At 34.7% G+C, this 16,948-nt stretch overlaps 2 protein-coding genes across 6 annotated transcripts; both read right to left on the bottom strand.

The window, feature by feature from the left end:
* Positions 1–551: 551 nt before the first annotated feature.
* On the bottom strand, positions 552–1,976 carry LOC115443374 (cytochrome P450 94C1-like). Its single transcript, XM_037440271.1, has 2 exons — positions 1,791–1,976; positions 552–829 (listed from the first exon to the last, which is right to left on the bottom strand). The coding sequence occupies exons 1-2, from the start codon at positions 1,969–1,971 to the stop codon at positions 675–677; spliced, it is 336 nt and encodes a 111-aa protein (XP_037296168.1). The 5' UTR covers positions 1,972–1,976; the 3' UTR covers positions 552–674.
* Positions 1,977–5,679: 3,703 nt separating this feature from the next.
* LOC115443358 (wolframin) lies at positions 5,680–16,388 on the bottom strand. 5 transcript variants are annotated; one of them, XM_037440015.1, is made up of 9 exons: positions 15,952–16,388; positions 14,820–14,921; positions 12,456–12,555; positions 11,171–11,290; positions 9,678–9,799; positions 8,910–9,020; positions 7,387–8,576; positions 6,514–7,022; positions 5,680–6,079 (listed from the first exon to the last, which is right to left on the bottom strand). In XM_037440015.1, exons 1-9 carry the CDS (start codon positions 15,983–15,985, stop codon positions 5,710–5,712), a joined length of 2,658 nt encoding a protein of 885 aa, XP_037295912.1. In that variant the 5' UTR covers positions 15,986–16,388; the 3' UTR covers positions 5,680–5,709. The 5 variants fall into 5 exon arrangements, with proteins under 5 accessions (XP_037295912.1, XP_037295911.1, XP_030024586.2 ...); XM_037440014.1 differs by having other exon boundaries at positions 14,820–14,924; positions 15,952–16,387; XM_030168726.2 differs by having other exon boundaries at positions 8,910–9,017; positions 14,820–14,924; positions 15,952–16,387.
* Between the last annotated feature and the right edge of the window lie 560 nt (positions 16,389–16,948).

The raw sequence follows: 16,948 nt of genomic DNA, 5'->3' as shown, positions 1-16,948 counted from the left end.
GCATGTGATCTTTGAACGTGAAGTTCGGTGTTCAATTTCTCTAGGATTATAGGGGTTAGAACTAAATCATCGACATTTCAAATGGGCATCACTAAAGTAGTGTCGCTCGGTAGTTGGAATTAATTACTAACTCGTTTTTAATAAAGATTAAAATTTAACTAGGCTCGCTAACAGAACGGCCGCCATTTTGTTAAATAGAGCGGCTGTGGCATTAATATTTAATTCCTTCATGGATTTAAAATATTGGATTGAATTGCCTCGTTGATCTAGTGAACGTGGATTTGGGTTGAAACCGTGAGATTTTGGGTTTAAATAATCGAATGGTTTTATTTTTTATTATTTCGACTATTTCATGATTGAATGTACATAATATATATTCATTGGTACCTACATGGAAATTCTTGCAAACTGATCAGTTTTCCAACACATATTTACCTAGTATTCTTTTTTTGGCACAAATTTTTAATCAAACATTTTTTTAAAAATGTTAGACGTAAAAGAATTAGAATAACGTTCGAAAAAATACAACAAAATGAAAAGGATCGCTCAACGCATTTATTTTTTTGATTTCATTAGATTTTTATATTCCGTTCCACATTATTCATGCATTAATGTAAGTTGTTATTCACAAAATTAAAAAAGAAAGGCTTCTTGATCCGACCTTATAAAAAATATTATTTTCTATATTCTAGTGTAATCTCATGTCCAGATATAGCTTTCAGTAGAGGATCTACCTTCAATTCAAGTTTGGAAATGTCTGACATAATTACATATCGTCGTAGTAAATGGCAGATAGCAATCTTCAATGACATCACAGAGTAGGTTTTACCTGCAATTAAAAACAAATATTTATATTCTTCAAAGACTCCTATGAGCAATACGCAAATTATACTAAAATACATATATAAAACTCTCATCAAAACTTCAGTATCCAAAGGCTAGGTAGGGGACCAACGAGGGCACTCTCTTTTTATTATGTGCTTCGTCTAGGAGGAGGAGGCGGCTAATAGGAGGCGAGCCTATCGCCATATCCGACACATATTCGAGACTACAGGTCGATACTGAGCAGAAAAACTAAATATCACTGCTGGACCCGGGTTTTAAACTCACCTCAGAGATCTGTCGATTCGTGCACGCAACACAACTACGCAATTAAGGCGGTCAGTAAATTATACTTTATAATATTTTTTATAACTGCTCTACACCCTAAACCCACGCTGACGCAGTTCGGCGACAGCTGGTGTCCTTATTTGGCAGAATTATGTCGAAGACTCGCTCCGCCGACTACCCACTGACTTTCCAATCGCTAATTGTCAAAGTAACCTTGCTTATTTCGAGCCAATTAAGTTTTTCAACTTGCAAAGAAGTGTGACGGCGACTAACTCTGACTTATGCCGTTAGCTCGGCGTGGCGGGTTTGATGCAAAGAGCACATCACAATGACGTTATTTGGAATTAGAAATAGCCAATGTGGAACAAATTATCGGCATACTTGTATTGACTGGCGAGGGATAAACATCTCCAGTCAGTTCACACTACCTTTACTCTACTCTGTTTACTATCAGATATGCAGTGGAGATACTGACAGCACACAGCTGGCTTTTATCTCCGAAGGCAGAGTGCACCCACTTTTCTCCGTATGTATTCCGTCCCATGATCTGATAGGGGGCGAGCAACGCACATAAAAAAAATAACCTATAAGGCAAATATGCAATGGCTTTCCGATTATACTTCAGAGTAGATAATGAGTTATTTCTGACTTTTTAAATACCCGAGTAAAAAAAAACTTACCCAGACACAATCTCCTTCCAATACCAAAGGCGGCGAAAGCCCTGTAAATAGCAGACTTCGGATCACCAAAAGCATTCGCGTCTAACCACCTTTCTGGCCTGAATTCGTTTACATCTGGGCCCCATATTGAATGCCTATGAGGTCCAGACACAAATAATATACAACTACTGCCGGCCGGCATTATGTAATTTTCTGTTAAATAAAAAAAAATATAAAAAAGTTTATAAACGAATTTATTTAATTTTATCCTTATATTAAAATGATCGTAGTTAGAAAGTGACGTAAATGTAATTTAGTAATAATAACAATTATTTATCTTACAAATTATTTTGACGTATCATAACTGTCGTTAACACAAATGAACCGGTGAGCTAAAGCAAGTTTTAAAAAATACTCACTTAATTTCACGTCTTCTTCTACATGTCTTAGTATCGCCGGAGTGATAGTATACATGCGTAAAGTCTGATTACAGCCTCTAAATACACTAACTTCGACAAGTCGCCTTTCTGAACATCTCTGTCTGTTTTACCAAACACATTTAGTATCGTAAAAATATATAAATGGGGTTACTGAGTTTCTTTTTCTGTTGTAAGAATTTGACATACTGAATACTTTTTAAAAATAATGTGCGTACAGTATAAACCGTCCATACAGTATAATGAAATTGAAGAAATCATCTAATCTGGACGCTATATCCGATAATTGTTATAAACAATACTCTTTATATATATAATATCAGCTAGGCTGTATTGTGTGCTGTCCCACTGCTGGACACGGGCCTCCGCTAATAATCAGAAGTATTAGGCCTTAGTCCACCCCACTGACCTAGTGCGGGTAGTTAGATCATATACTCTTAAAATTTCTATAGAGAACATCTTAGGTGTGCAGGTTTTTCACGATGTTTTCCTTCGTCGCAGAAGCAAGTGACCATTCACAAAAAATACACACATTACTTTAGAAAAGTCAGAGGGGTGTGCTCTTGAATTCTGAACCTGCGAGCATTCATCTCAGAAGCCCGTTCCATATCAAACTAGGCTATCGCCGCTTTTACTATGATTGTTAAAAAATAGTTTTGGTACAACTGAATCGTCAATTTTCGTTGTCTTTTTCAAATTGAATGCATAATAGGTATAAATAATTATTCAAAATATCTAATATTGTCTTATATGTAAATAGTCCGTAAATTTATTTCGTTCTCATTTTAAAATTTAGTGAGTTTTTTCTAAAACTTATAAAGCGTAATTACCGCATCGAATGTATCTTTCAAGTACTTGACTATATTATCTTGGTCTTGCTATATCTAATATATATATATATATATATATATATTATATATTCTCAAGGTAATATATATAATATTACCTTGAGAAACTATAAACATAATCTAAATGCATCCAGAATTTTTGGAATCTCTTTGTGATAATACCAAGCATCCTTTAAACCGACTTCATGTACAACGCCTCATCGAATACCATTTCATTTTCCGTTATTCTGAAAGACGTTTCTAAAATTCAAAATCTATATTGAAATATCAACATTATAAACCTATTCCGAAAAATGGAAAAATGGAGTGCAATCAAAACACTGCATAAACTACCATAACAGCTTTCGTTTTATCATGAAAGTGATAATTTTGGTTAGTAATTATTTGGAATATTTTGCAATAAATTAGATGGATATAACTTATTATATTTTCTATCTGAGACGTTTACCATATAGTAAAAACAAATCTATATTTAATCTTAACAAATAGGTGAACATTTACATGCCTTCGTATCTTAATTGAATTAAAATAATAAATAAGCCCTAACATTTACTGGGTCTAAGTTATTTTGGTAATTTATACTCACTACATATATTTTCCAAAGCCTCTTCGTTGACATAATAAGAGTGGTCAAACGGACCTTTTTCTACTTTATCGGCGAATTCAAGAACCAGTTTTCTTGACTGATTGTTGAAGATTACCAAGAATCCATCCAACACTTTTTGGCTAAATGCCGGGCTTAGTAATTTACGATGACGCTTCCATATTTTAGTATCTAAAATTAAAGTAAATAGTGATAATTACAATGTGAAAATAAAATCCTTCTACCCAAATTTTCTGCCACGGCGGTCAATCTCAACGGAGATCAACAAGATAAGTTAGAGACATTATAGTGCACAAGTGTGAGCGCAATACATAGGTGCAGTCTCTGTTCCTTCACTCTAATAGTTCGTTGAGACAGCAATTAGGTCAGATCAGACGGAGGATCAAGGGCTTTACGTGATTTCCGAAACACAGGGGTATTACACCGCCAACTTCCTGACTCCGAGCTGTGACTGAGTAATTTTTTTACCATGAAAAACCCCAGTGACGATTTGGCCTGACCCGGGATTCAAACCCAGGACCTCAGCGCAGTAGTCGTACTCATATTGTGTACACAATTAGAACTACGTCACCCAGTCCAATAGCAGTATGTAGGTAATACTAGTATGAAGCCAATGTAACTACTGGACATAATAAGACTTAACATCTCATGTCTCAGGATAGCGAGCGCAGTGGCATACCAAACAATACCTACTTTGTAATTCAAGATGTTAGATGGTGTATCTACTGTTTATGGGCGGTCGAATGGCGTACCATCAGGCGAACAGTAAGCTCGTCTCGTCATTCAAAGCAATAAAAAACCTACAGTAATAAAATATTCGGTCAAAATATTTTATTGCCATAGTAACTTACTTGTTTGCCGGCCCTTAACATACTTACATGAAACTATCGCTCGACAATAAACATGGATTCATTTTACTGAAGAACTACAGGTTAGACAAAACCAATAAAAACCAATTTAGTATTTTAACTAACAACTGTTTATTTATAATTAGGCCACATATTTCAATGTGAAAATACACTCAATATATAAACTATACATTTATTTTTTCTCAATTCAAATGATTCTATAAAATATACACACATACATATTCTATATGACTTATACTAATAATTATTCTATACTCGTAATTACGGAAATTAATGGCAAGTACTTAGAATATTAATGAAATGTAAAATATAATACTAACAAGGTTACATACATAAAACTGTATGGAGATCAAATAGTATCGACAGTATACAATATATTTTTCTCTGAGATAATCTCAACTCTATTTCTTAGTACGTTAGTTAGTTTATTAAGCCTGAAACCCGGTTATGATTCAAAATTCCGAAGATTCCGAGATATGTCGTAGCATTTTGAATATTGTAAAAGAGGCTCTTAGAGACTTTTCCTGCACTCACTGATTTGTCTTTATCCAAAACAAGCCCTTAGTGAATAACGTCTTTTTTCTATATTATTAATGAAGAATAAACCATTTTACGGCGATTTCAATTTTTTTTTCAATCGATCGCTAAATTTGACCAATCAGAATAAAGACTTTTTGTCAATTTTTTATTTTATTGAAATCGGTCGATAGAGATTGAACTGATAGCTCCAATGCCAGCTGTGCAGTGAATACGGACAAAATTAAAACTGGTTCTTTAATTATCAAATAAAATTGATTCGCAGAATAAACTTCAAAACAAACGAATTACAAATGACAGTATTTGTCACTTTTATATTGTCGGGTTATATTTTATTTGATGAACGATTTTGACTTTGATAAATTAGCGCTTAGATAAATAAAATCACAGTATAAGACTAACGTAGGGCCCAGACTTGCAGAAACGACAAAGACAGACAGGTATAACCGAACAATCTCCATCTCTCTCTTCAGAGTCGTAAACATTCCGAGAGTACCTACAACTTCCTCATTCTCTATGACTACGAAATAAACATACTTTTGGTTTTTCGAAAGATTGTTACATACCAAAAACTCATATCCTTTGCAATTTACTATTTAGTGCAAAAATCTAAAATTCCAAATCAACAACACAATCCACAACCATTTATTTAAAAACAATCACTGGATTTAACAGGAAATTTAAAACATTCTTCGTAGACACCACACAGTCGTTAACGACGGTCTTGCACAACTCTGAGAACTTCGACAGAACCGGGGTCTTTGTTGTCACCGTACCTCTGGCTTCCTTACATTCTAAACAATTAATCTCATATCCCTTTATATTCAGGTCCTTAGCGCCAATATTATAAGGACGATTTTCGTTTGTTAGTATTCCTTTGAATCGAACTTTGTCGTTCGCTCTTAATAAACGGGTGAAATTTGTAAAAAAATCGTTGAATATTATTGAAATTTCTGCATGACGTTTCAGTAAACCGCCGCTCGCCTCCATCATTAGTTTTACTTCATATGTGTATCTGAAAATAATGGAGAAAAAATATCAATTAAATTTGTCACACCATAAAAAGTTTATCAAAAATCTACTTTTTGATCGTAAAATATATGTCAGACTTTTTAACTGACAAATTGTTCCAACATACTTGAAAATTATGTTGTACCGACCTTTAAAATCCTATTTATTACAACTATATAAAGATAAATCATGCCTCAGTGTTATAGTTGAATTGCGTACTAATGACACCCCTTTGAGGTCCAGGGTTCGAATCCCAGGTCGGCCGGTTCTTCTTTGGATGAGGCTGGAACTTGTGCCCGACATGGCAATAGGCTCGCCCCTATCATGTCATGGGACACAAAGATGAAAAAGGGTGTCTTGGTTGCACCTCTGCCTACCCCTTCTGGCATAAAGGCGTTATATTTCGTTTGTTTATAAAAATAAATCAAAAACACTTACTCGTTCAAATTATCCAAATGGCACGTCTTGCCGCTCTGTCTGGCAACGCTCCTCGCAAACTCGCACTCGTCACCGGATTGTAAACTCTCTGCACTGCTACACAAACTCGAATATTCCTCGCCGTAATAACATTTGAAGTATTCTTGCAAGAAGCCCGGTAACCATGACGCGAAATCGTTCCACTTATTCTTCACATTGATTAAGTTTACCTCCTTGATATAACCCTCCCAGTTTACGTTGGCACCTTCGAGTACCGAGCATTTGATCTGTGTCGCTGCGATATTATAATCCGTCCAAGATGGGTTGTTGCAATGAGCATAATAATCGTCCCAGTTGATGTGGTAAGTGTTGTCTTCGTAGTCTGTTATGAATTCGTTTTTGAGAAGGTTTTTGATGCTGGACTTCTCTTCGCCGATCAGTTCGATAAGTCCCGATGGGAGGCCGTCATCTTGGATTTTCACAATGAATTGGTTTCCGAAGAAGATGAGTGTTAGGAGTCCCACCGCTAGCTGCAAATAATAAAGATATTTTTTTTTATTAAGAGCCCGTTGCACGTAATCTAAGTTAATGCTACACTTCAAATTAAAATATAATACATCCAAATACAAAAGATACGGTGTTAAAATATGTGCTCCCAAAACGTACACAAGTACTACCTACATTTGTTGTGTAATAGGTTGATTGGCTGACAAAATTTATTTAAATATTGTGAAACATGCCCTGAAGTAATTTGGACTGGTATAAATGCAAGTTTAAACTTTTTAACATAATACTTTCATGTGATAGTATTTATTTTTTATAAATGCTGACTATTCTATTTAAATTGTGTTGAATGTTATTCATTCACATCTAAATTATAAAAAATCTACTTACTTGAAATGGCGTGACAAACTTCTTGGTAGTCTCCGATTTAGACAGCAAACACGTTACGGTCAAACTAGCACCCAACCACGTGACGACCGACGCTGCATACATTATTTTAGGCAAAGTAATATACTGCAGGAACGCAAATATAGGCAAAGTTATCGTAGCCACACCGATCAGGGGAAGAAATAGGAATGAACAGACTAACGCCAATGTCCCTCTTATAAGCCCATATGTAGTACATCCATGAGAACACAGAATGAACATTTGCAACCAACTCAAAGTAACGCAATGCGGCAGAACATGTTTGAAGAAACCTTGCCATTCACTACGACGCGCCATTGGGAACAGAGTAACAGGAATCAGTAGAGTGAATAGTGCGCGAGCGTTCAAACAAAATTCGATACTATTACCAAGTATATAAGACGGATAATTCGATATGTGAAGGTCGAGGAACCTCCAACCTTGATGAACCACAGTGTCTTTCTCGTAAGGATATTTTGCCAGAACATTAATTCCAAACGACGCCAGAGCCAACATATCTGGGTAATGGGCGCCATTAGTACCGAAGGAGAAAAGAGTCAAAAACATCAAAAAGAACGATAGAACACAAAATTCCGAGAACGGAACCCATTGAGTGGCAATAAACGGATACAAAAACAAATTGATGAACAAAGCCAGAAAGAACTGGAAAAATGGCGCCAAATTGTTCCTCACAAACAAATTTTCCGATTCGTCAGGTTGCAAATTGCCATCACTATACCTTAGGAACAGTCCAGACCATTTTCTGAAGTCGATAAACTGTCGCTTCGCGTGCAACATTTTGAAAGTGCACACAACCATCACGACAAAACTGACGTAGTATAAAACTAAAGGTACTAGGTGATACAAGCTATCCGCGCTGACGAATAAGTAAGCGATGAGGAGCAAGGAAAGTTCGATATGGGACAATCGAAACGAAAACGATCCGAAATAATACAATAATTTGAAATATAATATTTGTATGAAAACTAGGGGGTGTAGGAAGGCCCGCTGGAGTAATGGAATGTGGTCTAACGCCTTCACGCTCGGGTCTGTGAGCGTTAGCTCGTAGCTGACCAGCGGCAGCTCGCCTTGGCAGTAGTCGACTGCGGCCGACACTAAATTATCGACCGTTAAGTTACGAATATCATCGCTTGGAGAGCACGTGTCCGGATATTCTGAAAAGAAAAATATTTATTTTTTATTTTTTTCACTATTAATGTAGTAAAGTATGAACTAGGTGTTGCCCACGGCTCCGCCCGTGTGAAAACCTTTTCCCGCTACAAAAAATCCTAAATCACTGTAGAATTTAGATCCATAACGTTATCTGTCAACACCAGCGCGATCTACTTAATAAATCAGACAAAAAATTTAAATATTCCACGCGTGCAAATTACCGGCCTAAATTATATTAGTAGTTCAACATTTACAACGTTTACTTCTAACAAACATTATAATAGTATAAATAAGAAGTAAGGCGAAAGTTAGTACTATTAGTAAGAGAAGATTACCTTCCTCCGGCGAGGGGGACGCTCGTATTGTGCCATTGCTATGGATTTGATCGCCGGCCTGGAGATGCGACGGCTCCAACGCCTGGGCACCGTCTAACGCATGCTCTTCTACAAACAAATTCATACAACATATTAAAGATATTGTATATCACTATGTATAAATTATTCCTAACTACGCCTATGTTCATTATGCCTATGTATACTTATATATTTTATAGATGATTTATAAACCTTTCTATTGAATTGGAAAAGCGGAAACTTGCCCTCTTTGTCACTCCAATTGATGACCACTGGTAAGATAATGATTTTTTAATTGTTTGTGAAATCATATACCAAACTTTGTAAACTGATTAAAAGAAAAATAAACTCTAGCAATATTCTGTTCGTCGAGTTAAGTTAAACACAAGGAGACAGTTATTATTTAAGGTTTTAAGCTTGAGGATAAGACTCAAAACTTCGTCTAACTACCTTATTAAGCTATTCTTTTTTTAATATGGTCATTGCTTATTGACCGAACTGCACCAGGCAGAATTTTGACTGTCGGAAAATGTTAACCCTCGTCAGTCGACACAAATATGCCGGCCTATTTGAACCGGATATACAAAGACTGATCCCGGAACGCGACACATTTAAGCGAGCCATTATTGTGGGTTAAATCTTTTGTACGATGGTTGGCATCCGGACGAATACAAAATATATTTTACCACATCCTTTTACTGTCAACTTCTTAGTCTAGTCTAAATATCGGGCATCATTATTGACTTATACCTGGTGAATCATCATCCGGCGAATCGGTATCGTCGGGCTCCTTCCGTAGCGTGGTGCTGCAAATCTCACGGATGCGTCGCTCCAGTTGCGCCGTCGTTATGTATTCCTCGCCGTTCGATAAACTAACAAATTATTTTAATTAAGCCTTTTAAAAAAAAGCTGCGATAGCCTAGTTCGGTGTGGAACGGACTGCCGAGACGAATGTCCGCAGGTTCAAATCCCAAGGGCACACACCTCTGATTTTTCTAAAGTAATTATGTTTATATTCTTTGTGAATTATCGCTTGCTTTAACGACGAAGGCAAACATCGTGAGGAAATCTGCATACCTGAGAAGTTCTCTATAGGAATTTCGAGGGTGTGTGAAGTCTACCAATCCGCACTAGGCCAGCGTGGTGGACTAAGGCCTAATCCCTCCATAGAAGCGGAGGCCGGTGCCCAGCAATGGGACGGTATATAATACAGGGCTCATATTATTATATAGCCTTTCGGTGTTCGAAATTATGAAAATAATATATGTTGCATCCGGGTCATGAGTACGGAATTGAAACGAACACAAACGGCATAGTGACGTGTACGGAGCCTAAGCGGGTTGGAGTGGTTTGTGTTTATAAAAGATCAACTTACTATTGTATGGTGACAAATAAAAAAAAATATAGCCATTACAGAATCTCTTCATTAATTTAAAACCTTGGATATAAATGTAGCAAGAGAAATCCACTATAATTATAGGACTTAAAGGTGGAATATTCATAAAGTTCAAACATAATATTTTTACACATCACTTCATACATAATTTAACTGTAAACATAATATAAATAAATATTTAATCTTAATTGCTTATTAATGGGATAGGATGATTCTTATGACATTTGTAGTAATCGATGTAAATTAAATATTTGTTACAAAATGGCCGTCTTTTTATGACACTACTTCAAAAAACTAAACATCATCATTAGTGCTAAAGGTAAAATTCAATTGGTATCAACGAAGCAATAACCAGAGCGGTTAATAGGATGTTTTTATGAAAACACACCGAATTATCACTGGGTCATATAAAAAAAATATATTATACAGGGTCATTTTGACATTGCGTTACTAAACGAAACCACATACTCGTCTTCACCGTTGCTGACATTGTGCCAAAAATCATCCATTAATAACGAATATTTTCACCAAAACTCATGGTTTTAGTTTTCTGATTTTTTGATCATTTTATTGTTTAATGCGAATATGGCGTCTGCGTGAATGTATTTCAGACAGAAAGTATGATGTTGTCGCTGCGACGAATTCCCTTAAAGTAGTAGTAGTGACATTAGGGCGCGTAAAATTAAAATTACTTTTTATTAATATATATTTTTTTTCGAAACCTCCCCTTTTTTTATTTTACATGTACGGCTCAAGTATCATAATGTAAAGTGTTATTTCCAAGTAGATAAGTGTGTGGTTTCATTTAGTAACGCGATGTCAAAATGACCCTGTATAAAACAAATACCTGGCAAATAGATCTCTGGCCGCTTTCCTGGCGACGATCTCCTGTCGACTGGCTGCAAGGCACGACTTGGCACGAACTATCGCCGCGCTATCCTCGTCAATAACACCACTTCTAATGCACCTGCAAGTCATTTTTTTACTCACTTAAATGTAACTAAAACATTTCTAGTCGTCCTTTAAAGTCTGGGATTATTGATCACGGATACCTAAACACATAAAACATCCGAAGAGTTCAAAAAACTTTATATTTCCTGATTAATTCCGATTTTAGAATGATTGTGGAAAAAAAGATCCTCAAACAATCCAAATTGTTGCACTACGAACAGAATAGTTTAAAGTAAAAAGTGAAGTCACTGACTAATATAATGAAATCCTTACTTCACCCTTAGCAACTCATCGCGCACTTTATCCCATCTTATCCTCCAGGCCACAAAGTCGTTTGCGTTCCCATTCATTTATGAATATTTCTAGAATATTCGTTAACTGAACAGCGGTGTTCGCACGAGAGCCGAGACCATATTTATGTTTACATTGCGCCCGGTATGAGAATTATTCAACACAGTTACCTCATTTCATTGTGCCGTTGTTGTGACGCTTCGATTCACTGAATTCTATTAGAATAATGAAGTTATTGATTTGCAAAGTATAAACGGGACAAAAATGAACTCTTTATTTGACGAGTGTTTTATTTTTCTAAAATATCAAATGACATGGACATACGCTACGACATAAAAGCAGGTCTCACCTTGAAAATAGATCCTATTACTAAACAATGATGTAAATGCTGAAATAAAATATGCTCAAACCTACGCGAATTCGAGGGCAATGCTACAGTATTGCAACATAGCTAGCGATAAAATTACGTATTTAGATAGGCTAGACTCGATTCATAATAGAATGTTGCTAATCTAATCGTTAGGATCAATAAACGAAAGCCTAATTTCAATTTTAAATAAGTTTCATGCCACGCTATTTCAAAAATCGTTAATCCCCTAATTGTAAGATGAATGCTAAAACTAGCGCAAATTTTAATTAGAAGTACCATTCATAATTTTTCATTCTTTTGGATGGATCTGATTTCCTAAACCATCAAGACTATTACTGTTATTTGAAGAATTGACTTTGAAGAACGAACGTATGATTACCATAGCCATCACAAAGACTACGACCAAGAAATTTCCAAACACATAAAACGGACGCACTTGAAGGTGTTCTTGAGGAATTCTTAATGCGCAGAACAACTAACTTTTAACTGCGCAAAAATAAAAAATAAAGTATAAACTTACCTTCTCAACATTCTTCTGGCTTTAGGGTGCGCTTGTTCCGTTGCACATATCAACCATTCTAGTGCTTGTTTGAAATTTGATATCTTGTCTGCTTCTAATTCTACAAAAGAAAAATGTCATTGCCTACAATTCAATATTAATTTGATTTCGTATTTTGGTGTAGTCATTAAAAATATAATTACACTGAGAATGTATACCATTTCTGAAATAACCGTGTAGAAATATAAGTTTCACATCTCTTTGCCTTTAATGAAAGTATCCTACTAATATTATAAATGCGAAAGTTTGTGAGGATGGATGTATGTTTGATCCTCTTTCACGAAAAAAAACTACTGAACGGATTTGGATGAAACTTTACAGTAATATTGGTTATACATCAGAATAACACAAATGCTACAATTTATAATGATTTTGTGTAATTTGGGTCATAATATAACGGTACCTATCAAGTAAGGCGAAAAAATATATATCCCGGAAAACTCATTCACGCGGGCGAAACCGCGAGCAAAAGCTAGTTCATTATAATTTGAAGTATTTAGGCATTTTTAATGATTTGTTGTATTATTCCAGGATAAAAGCCAGCATAGTTTAATCTTTAAAAAGTCTATTCGTCGATGAGAATGCCGTCACAATCAGTTTATTCGTTTTAGATATTTTAGTACATCCATAGCGTTTTTATTACTTCCTACAAACGTTATCAAAGGTTTCCAATTATTTTTTATGGTCCTTGTATCCGACGACAGCTGCACAGAATCCGTCTTTTCGTTGTATTATGTCCACAAATATAATATTGCCATCTCTCGCAAACAATAGATTTAGATAGTACTGAAAGTAATTCAGCAAGTTTTTTTTTATTGTTTTTGTTAATATTTATACAAACATGGGCCTCCTGTACTACAGACAGGGTCTTAATCCACCATACTAGCTTAGTGTGGGTTGGCAGACTTCACATACAATCAAAATGCTTTTTTTCCCAGGCATATAGACTTCCTCACCGAGTTTTCATTTACTTCTAAAGCGAACATAACTGATAAACAATACACAAACAACTTCGAAAAGTTTGATGTGTGTGCCTTAGATTTTAATCTGCGGATATCTGCAGTTTTGCGCACATTATTTTTGTTGTTTCAATATTATACTCCTACCTACCGTTATACGACTCAATAGTAGAATCGACGCAAAACAAATTTACACGCTTTTACCCGACCACCATGCATTACATAAAGAAATATTTACGCAGACGGAACCACAGGCTAAGCTGGCTGTATAACTGCAATTACCCAGTTATTCATCTATACTAGCTTCTGCCTGCTCATTCGCCCCCGTGTTTTTTTTCCGAGTTGAAATATTTTCCCGGCATAAAAAGTAGCCTATAGCATTCAGGTATAATGTAGTTTATTAGTAGTGAAAGAATTTTCAAAATCGTTTCAATAGATCCAGAGATTAGACCCTATCAAACCTTTAAACTATTCCTCTTTATAATATTAATCTTCAAACACTCATTAGTGCATAACATCTCTGTCTGAATTAATAAAGAAATTCAGAACAAGACAAGTAAACATCCTGGTTTGAAAATTTATAAAACCTAGTTTCGTAACGAACAGTAATTCAGCTGTGTCTACATTTTATCAGTTCTTATTGACTTTATTACATGCAACAGAACACTGCATATTGTTAGTACCATTTCTACACCCATAGATTATTTGTTCCGTTACAAATTACACATACATGAATAATAGACAAATTTGCATGATAAATTTACTTATGTTTAATTATCTCCGAATCTGGATATTAAAATGGCCTTATTATACTATCAACTTATGTGGCTTTACTACTTATCCAGTAAAGCCACACAAGTTAAACAAATTGTATGTGATAAGGAATGATACTTAGTAAAACATGGTGAAAAGAAATGAAATAGTTTGAAATTAACTCTATAAATAAACCTAGTATAAGTTATGTTGTAATCATTAATTGTTATACACATATTGTCTCGCACACATTTACAAAAGACTAAAGCATTAATTTTCTAGTCAACTAGTTTTCTATCAAAATAAAATCTCCATTACATTATCTTTAATTCAGCCCAAACAGCCACAATTTGTGTGTGCAGGCATTTGTGAGCAGCGGTGTTCACTTAAATCCATATTACTTACAAATGGCAAAGGATGCAATTTTCCATAAGGGAACCCGACACAGCATAAAGCTTTTAATAGTATTAATAAATAAAGTCTGGAAATTGTTCTAATGTTATATGATTTTACATAAATTACAAAAGGGAAGCCAGTTGGAATCTGGTTTTGTCTCTTGCCACTGTTACCTACTGTTGGTAGCTACAATAAATAGTAATCATATTTTACAAACCACATTTCTCTTCCAGGAGTTGCTCAGCGAGTACCACTTGGGACTCAGCGCAACCATCCTCTGCAAGTTGATTACGCAGGCGTCGCAGAGAGCCTTGTGGTCCATCTGAAGCAAAGATACATTTAAAAAGTATACTATTAGGTTGCAACTTGTTGTTTTTCTGATGTAGAGGCGTCAAAAAAACTGTTGCAAGGCATTTCTTAGGTTTGACTCCAACCTCAGCAACATTTTGTGAGTGTTTTTTACTATAATTAGATACCTTAAATGGTTGATATCAGGATGCATAAACCATGTTTTGCCTTGACACCACACTGGTAACAAATGAATGCAGGGGGACTGCTAAGCTGGGTAACCTGCTCAACTTTTATGAAAATAAAGATCATAAGTACTGAAGTTTGTATTAAATTTGATTATAGAGTATATTGAATATGGCTAGTAAAATATGGTCAAGTTCCTATAATATTGTGAAGCTGTTAATCAAAATGGGGTGGTTTACTTGTTTCATATATAAATGAATTTTAAGATAACAAAGATAACATTATTGCAATTTCTTGAGCTCAAAATGAAATATTATAGTAAACTAGCCTTGTAAAATATGTTTTTTTTTGTTCCCATTACATCAAATTTTAAGTAATTATAGGTGTGCTTAATAATTTTCTTAAAAGCAAACCAAGTAAATAATTGTTATGCTTTGTTGCTCCTGCCAATAAATAATTTCAATATTTATTACCAAATAGGTTGGTTTGTACATTGTAATATACAAATCAACCTATTCCAAGAGTGTCATACATATTTTCTGTTTTATGCATTTCCTTATAAGGTCATGTAGCCATCACTTACAGTAAAAATCGCATTTTTTGTAAGTAACAAATATATTTTGAATCCGAGAAGAAATCAATGTTTGGAACGAGAGCGTATCATTTGAAGAACCATAACCTTATGGACATAAACACCTTAGAAGTGTGTAATACTTATGTTGCGGTCAAGGTCAAATAAAGTCTGCAGCCACAAGTATTTATATTTAGGACGTGTTATATTAGAAATGGCATTCGCACACTTAATATATAAGCTTTGTTGTAAAAAAATCATTAAAGCAAGAACAGTTGACACCATAATAATTGTGTTTACTTACCATGAAGATTCCAGCGTTTTCTGCCGATGGGCATTTCAAAAATAAAATAAAAATGGTAATTACACAATATATATTTGTAAAAATAGTCACATTCGGTTGAGTTATACTTTTCACGAAAGAATTAGAAATAAATGTTTATTTGTTTTGATTGAACGTCCCGTCGGTTTGCAGTTTTTTTCTCTCGATCAATGTGTCAATGTCAACAATTTTGACACCCGAACATTACGAAAAAGTACAAAACGCAATGTATTGTAATTTCAGGTTTTACACATCAAAATATAATAATTTATTTCATATTAATTAAACATCGCACTTGCATACAGGAAATCGAACAAACTAGTTGCACAAATGAAAGCGAAAGGCCGACTAATAACTTTACTCCTACGTAAAAACCCACCCACGAAGTTATCTTTCGATCCAAAATAGAATATTTTTATACAATGTGTTTCCTGCGTTTGCATCTATTTTAGGAATTACGTTAGTTCGTATAACATCCCTTTTTCTTTTGCGTTGTTACCCTCTTTGAAATGGTTCGTGGATCTATAAATACACCGTATATTATTTAAACAGGCATCTTTCAATGCAATAACAAAACACGTTGAGATATCGATATCATCGACTATTGTATGTCGTCGATTCTTATTTAAGCTAGTAAGTATAAAAATAGATATATAAATGGATAAAAAATTTAAATTGTACATACCAATCTGAGTTTATATCAATGTAGATGTTCTGGAATCTCAATAGTAAGGCCAGTATATATTTTCTAATCAACGTAACACTCGAATAATTTAAAATTTATATTTTCTTAGTGGTAATCAACTAAAAAATATAATAAAACATAAATTCTATACAGACATTCTTTTATAATTTTTATAATAACACCGGTCAACACGATTTTTGAGTCTGGCTCCTGAATGTGAAATTTTGGTTTCTCCTATGTTACAAATAAATAAAAAAATAACTGTTCCGATCAAAGTTTGCTTTTGTAGAAACT

The sequence above is a fragment of the Manduca sexta genome, chromosome 18 (genome assembly GCF_014839805.1).
Source record: "Manduca sexta isolate Smith_Timp_Sample1 chromosome 18, JHU_Msex_v1.0, whole genome shotgun sequence".
NCBI lineage: Eukaryota > Metazoa > Arthropoda > Insecta > Lepidoptera > Sphingidae > Manduca > Manduca sexta.
Note: the sequence above shows the minus strand (reverse complement) of the source record. Positions and strands in the feature narration are given on the sequence as shown.

Coding starts and splice junctions, on each gene's coding strand:
- LOC115443374 (XM_037440271.1), bottom strand. CDS start 1,971: ATGCCGGCCGGCAGTAGTTGTATATTATTTGTGTCTGGACCTCATAGG. Junction 830..1,790: donor TGGAAGGAGATTGTGTCTGG/GTAAGTTTTTTT, acceptor TTTTAATTGCAG/GTAAAACCTACTCTGTGATG.
- LOC115443358 (XM_037440014.1), bottom strand. CDS start 15,985: ATGCCCATCGGCAGAAAACGCTGGAATCTTCATG. Junction 8,577..8,909: donor GTCCCCCTCGCCGGAGGAAG/GTAATCTTCTCT, acceptor TTTTCTTTTCAG/AATATCCGGACACGTGCTCT. Junction 7,023..7,386: donor AGTTTGTCACGCCATTTCAA/GTAAGTAGATTT, acceptor TATTATTTGCAG/CTAGCGGTGGGACTCCTAAC.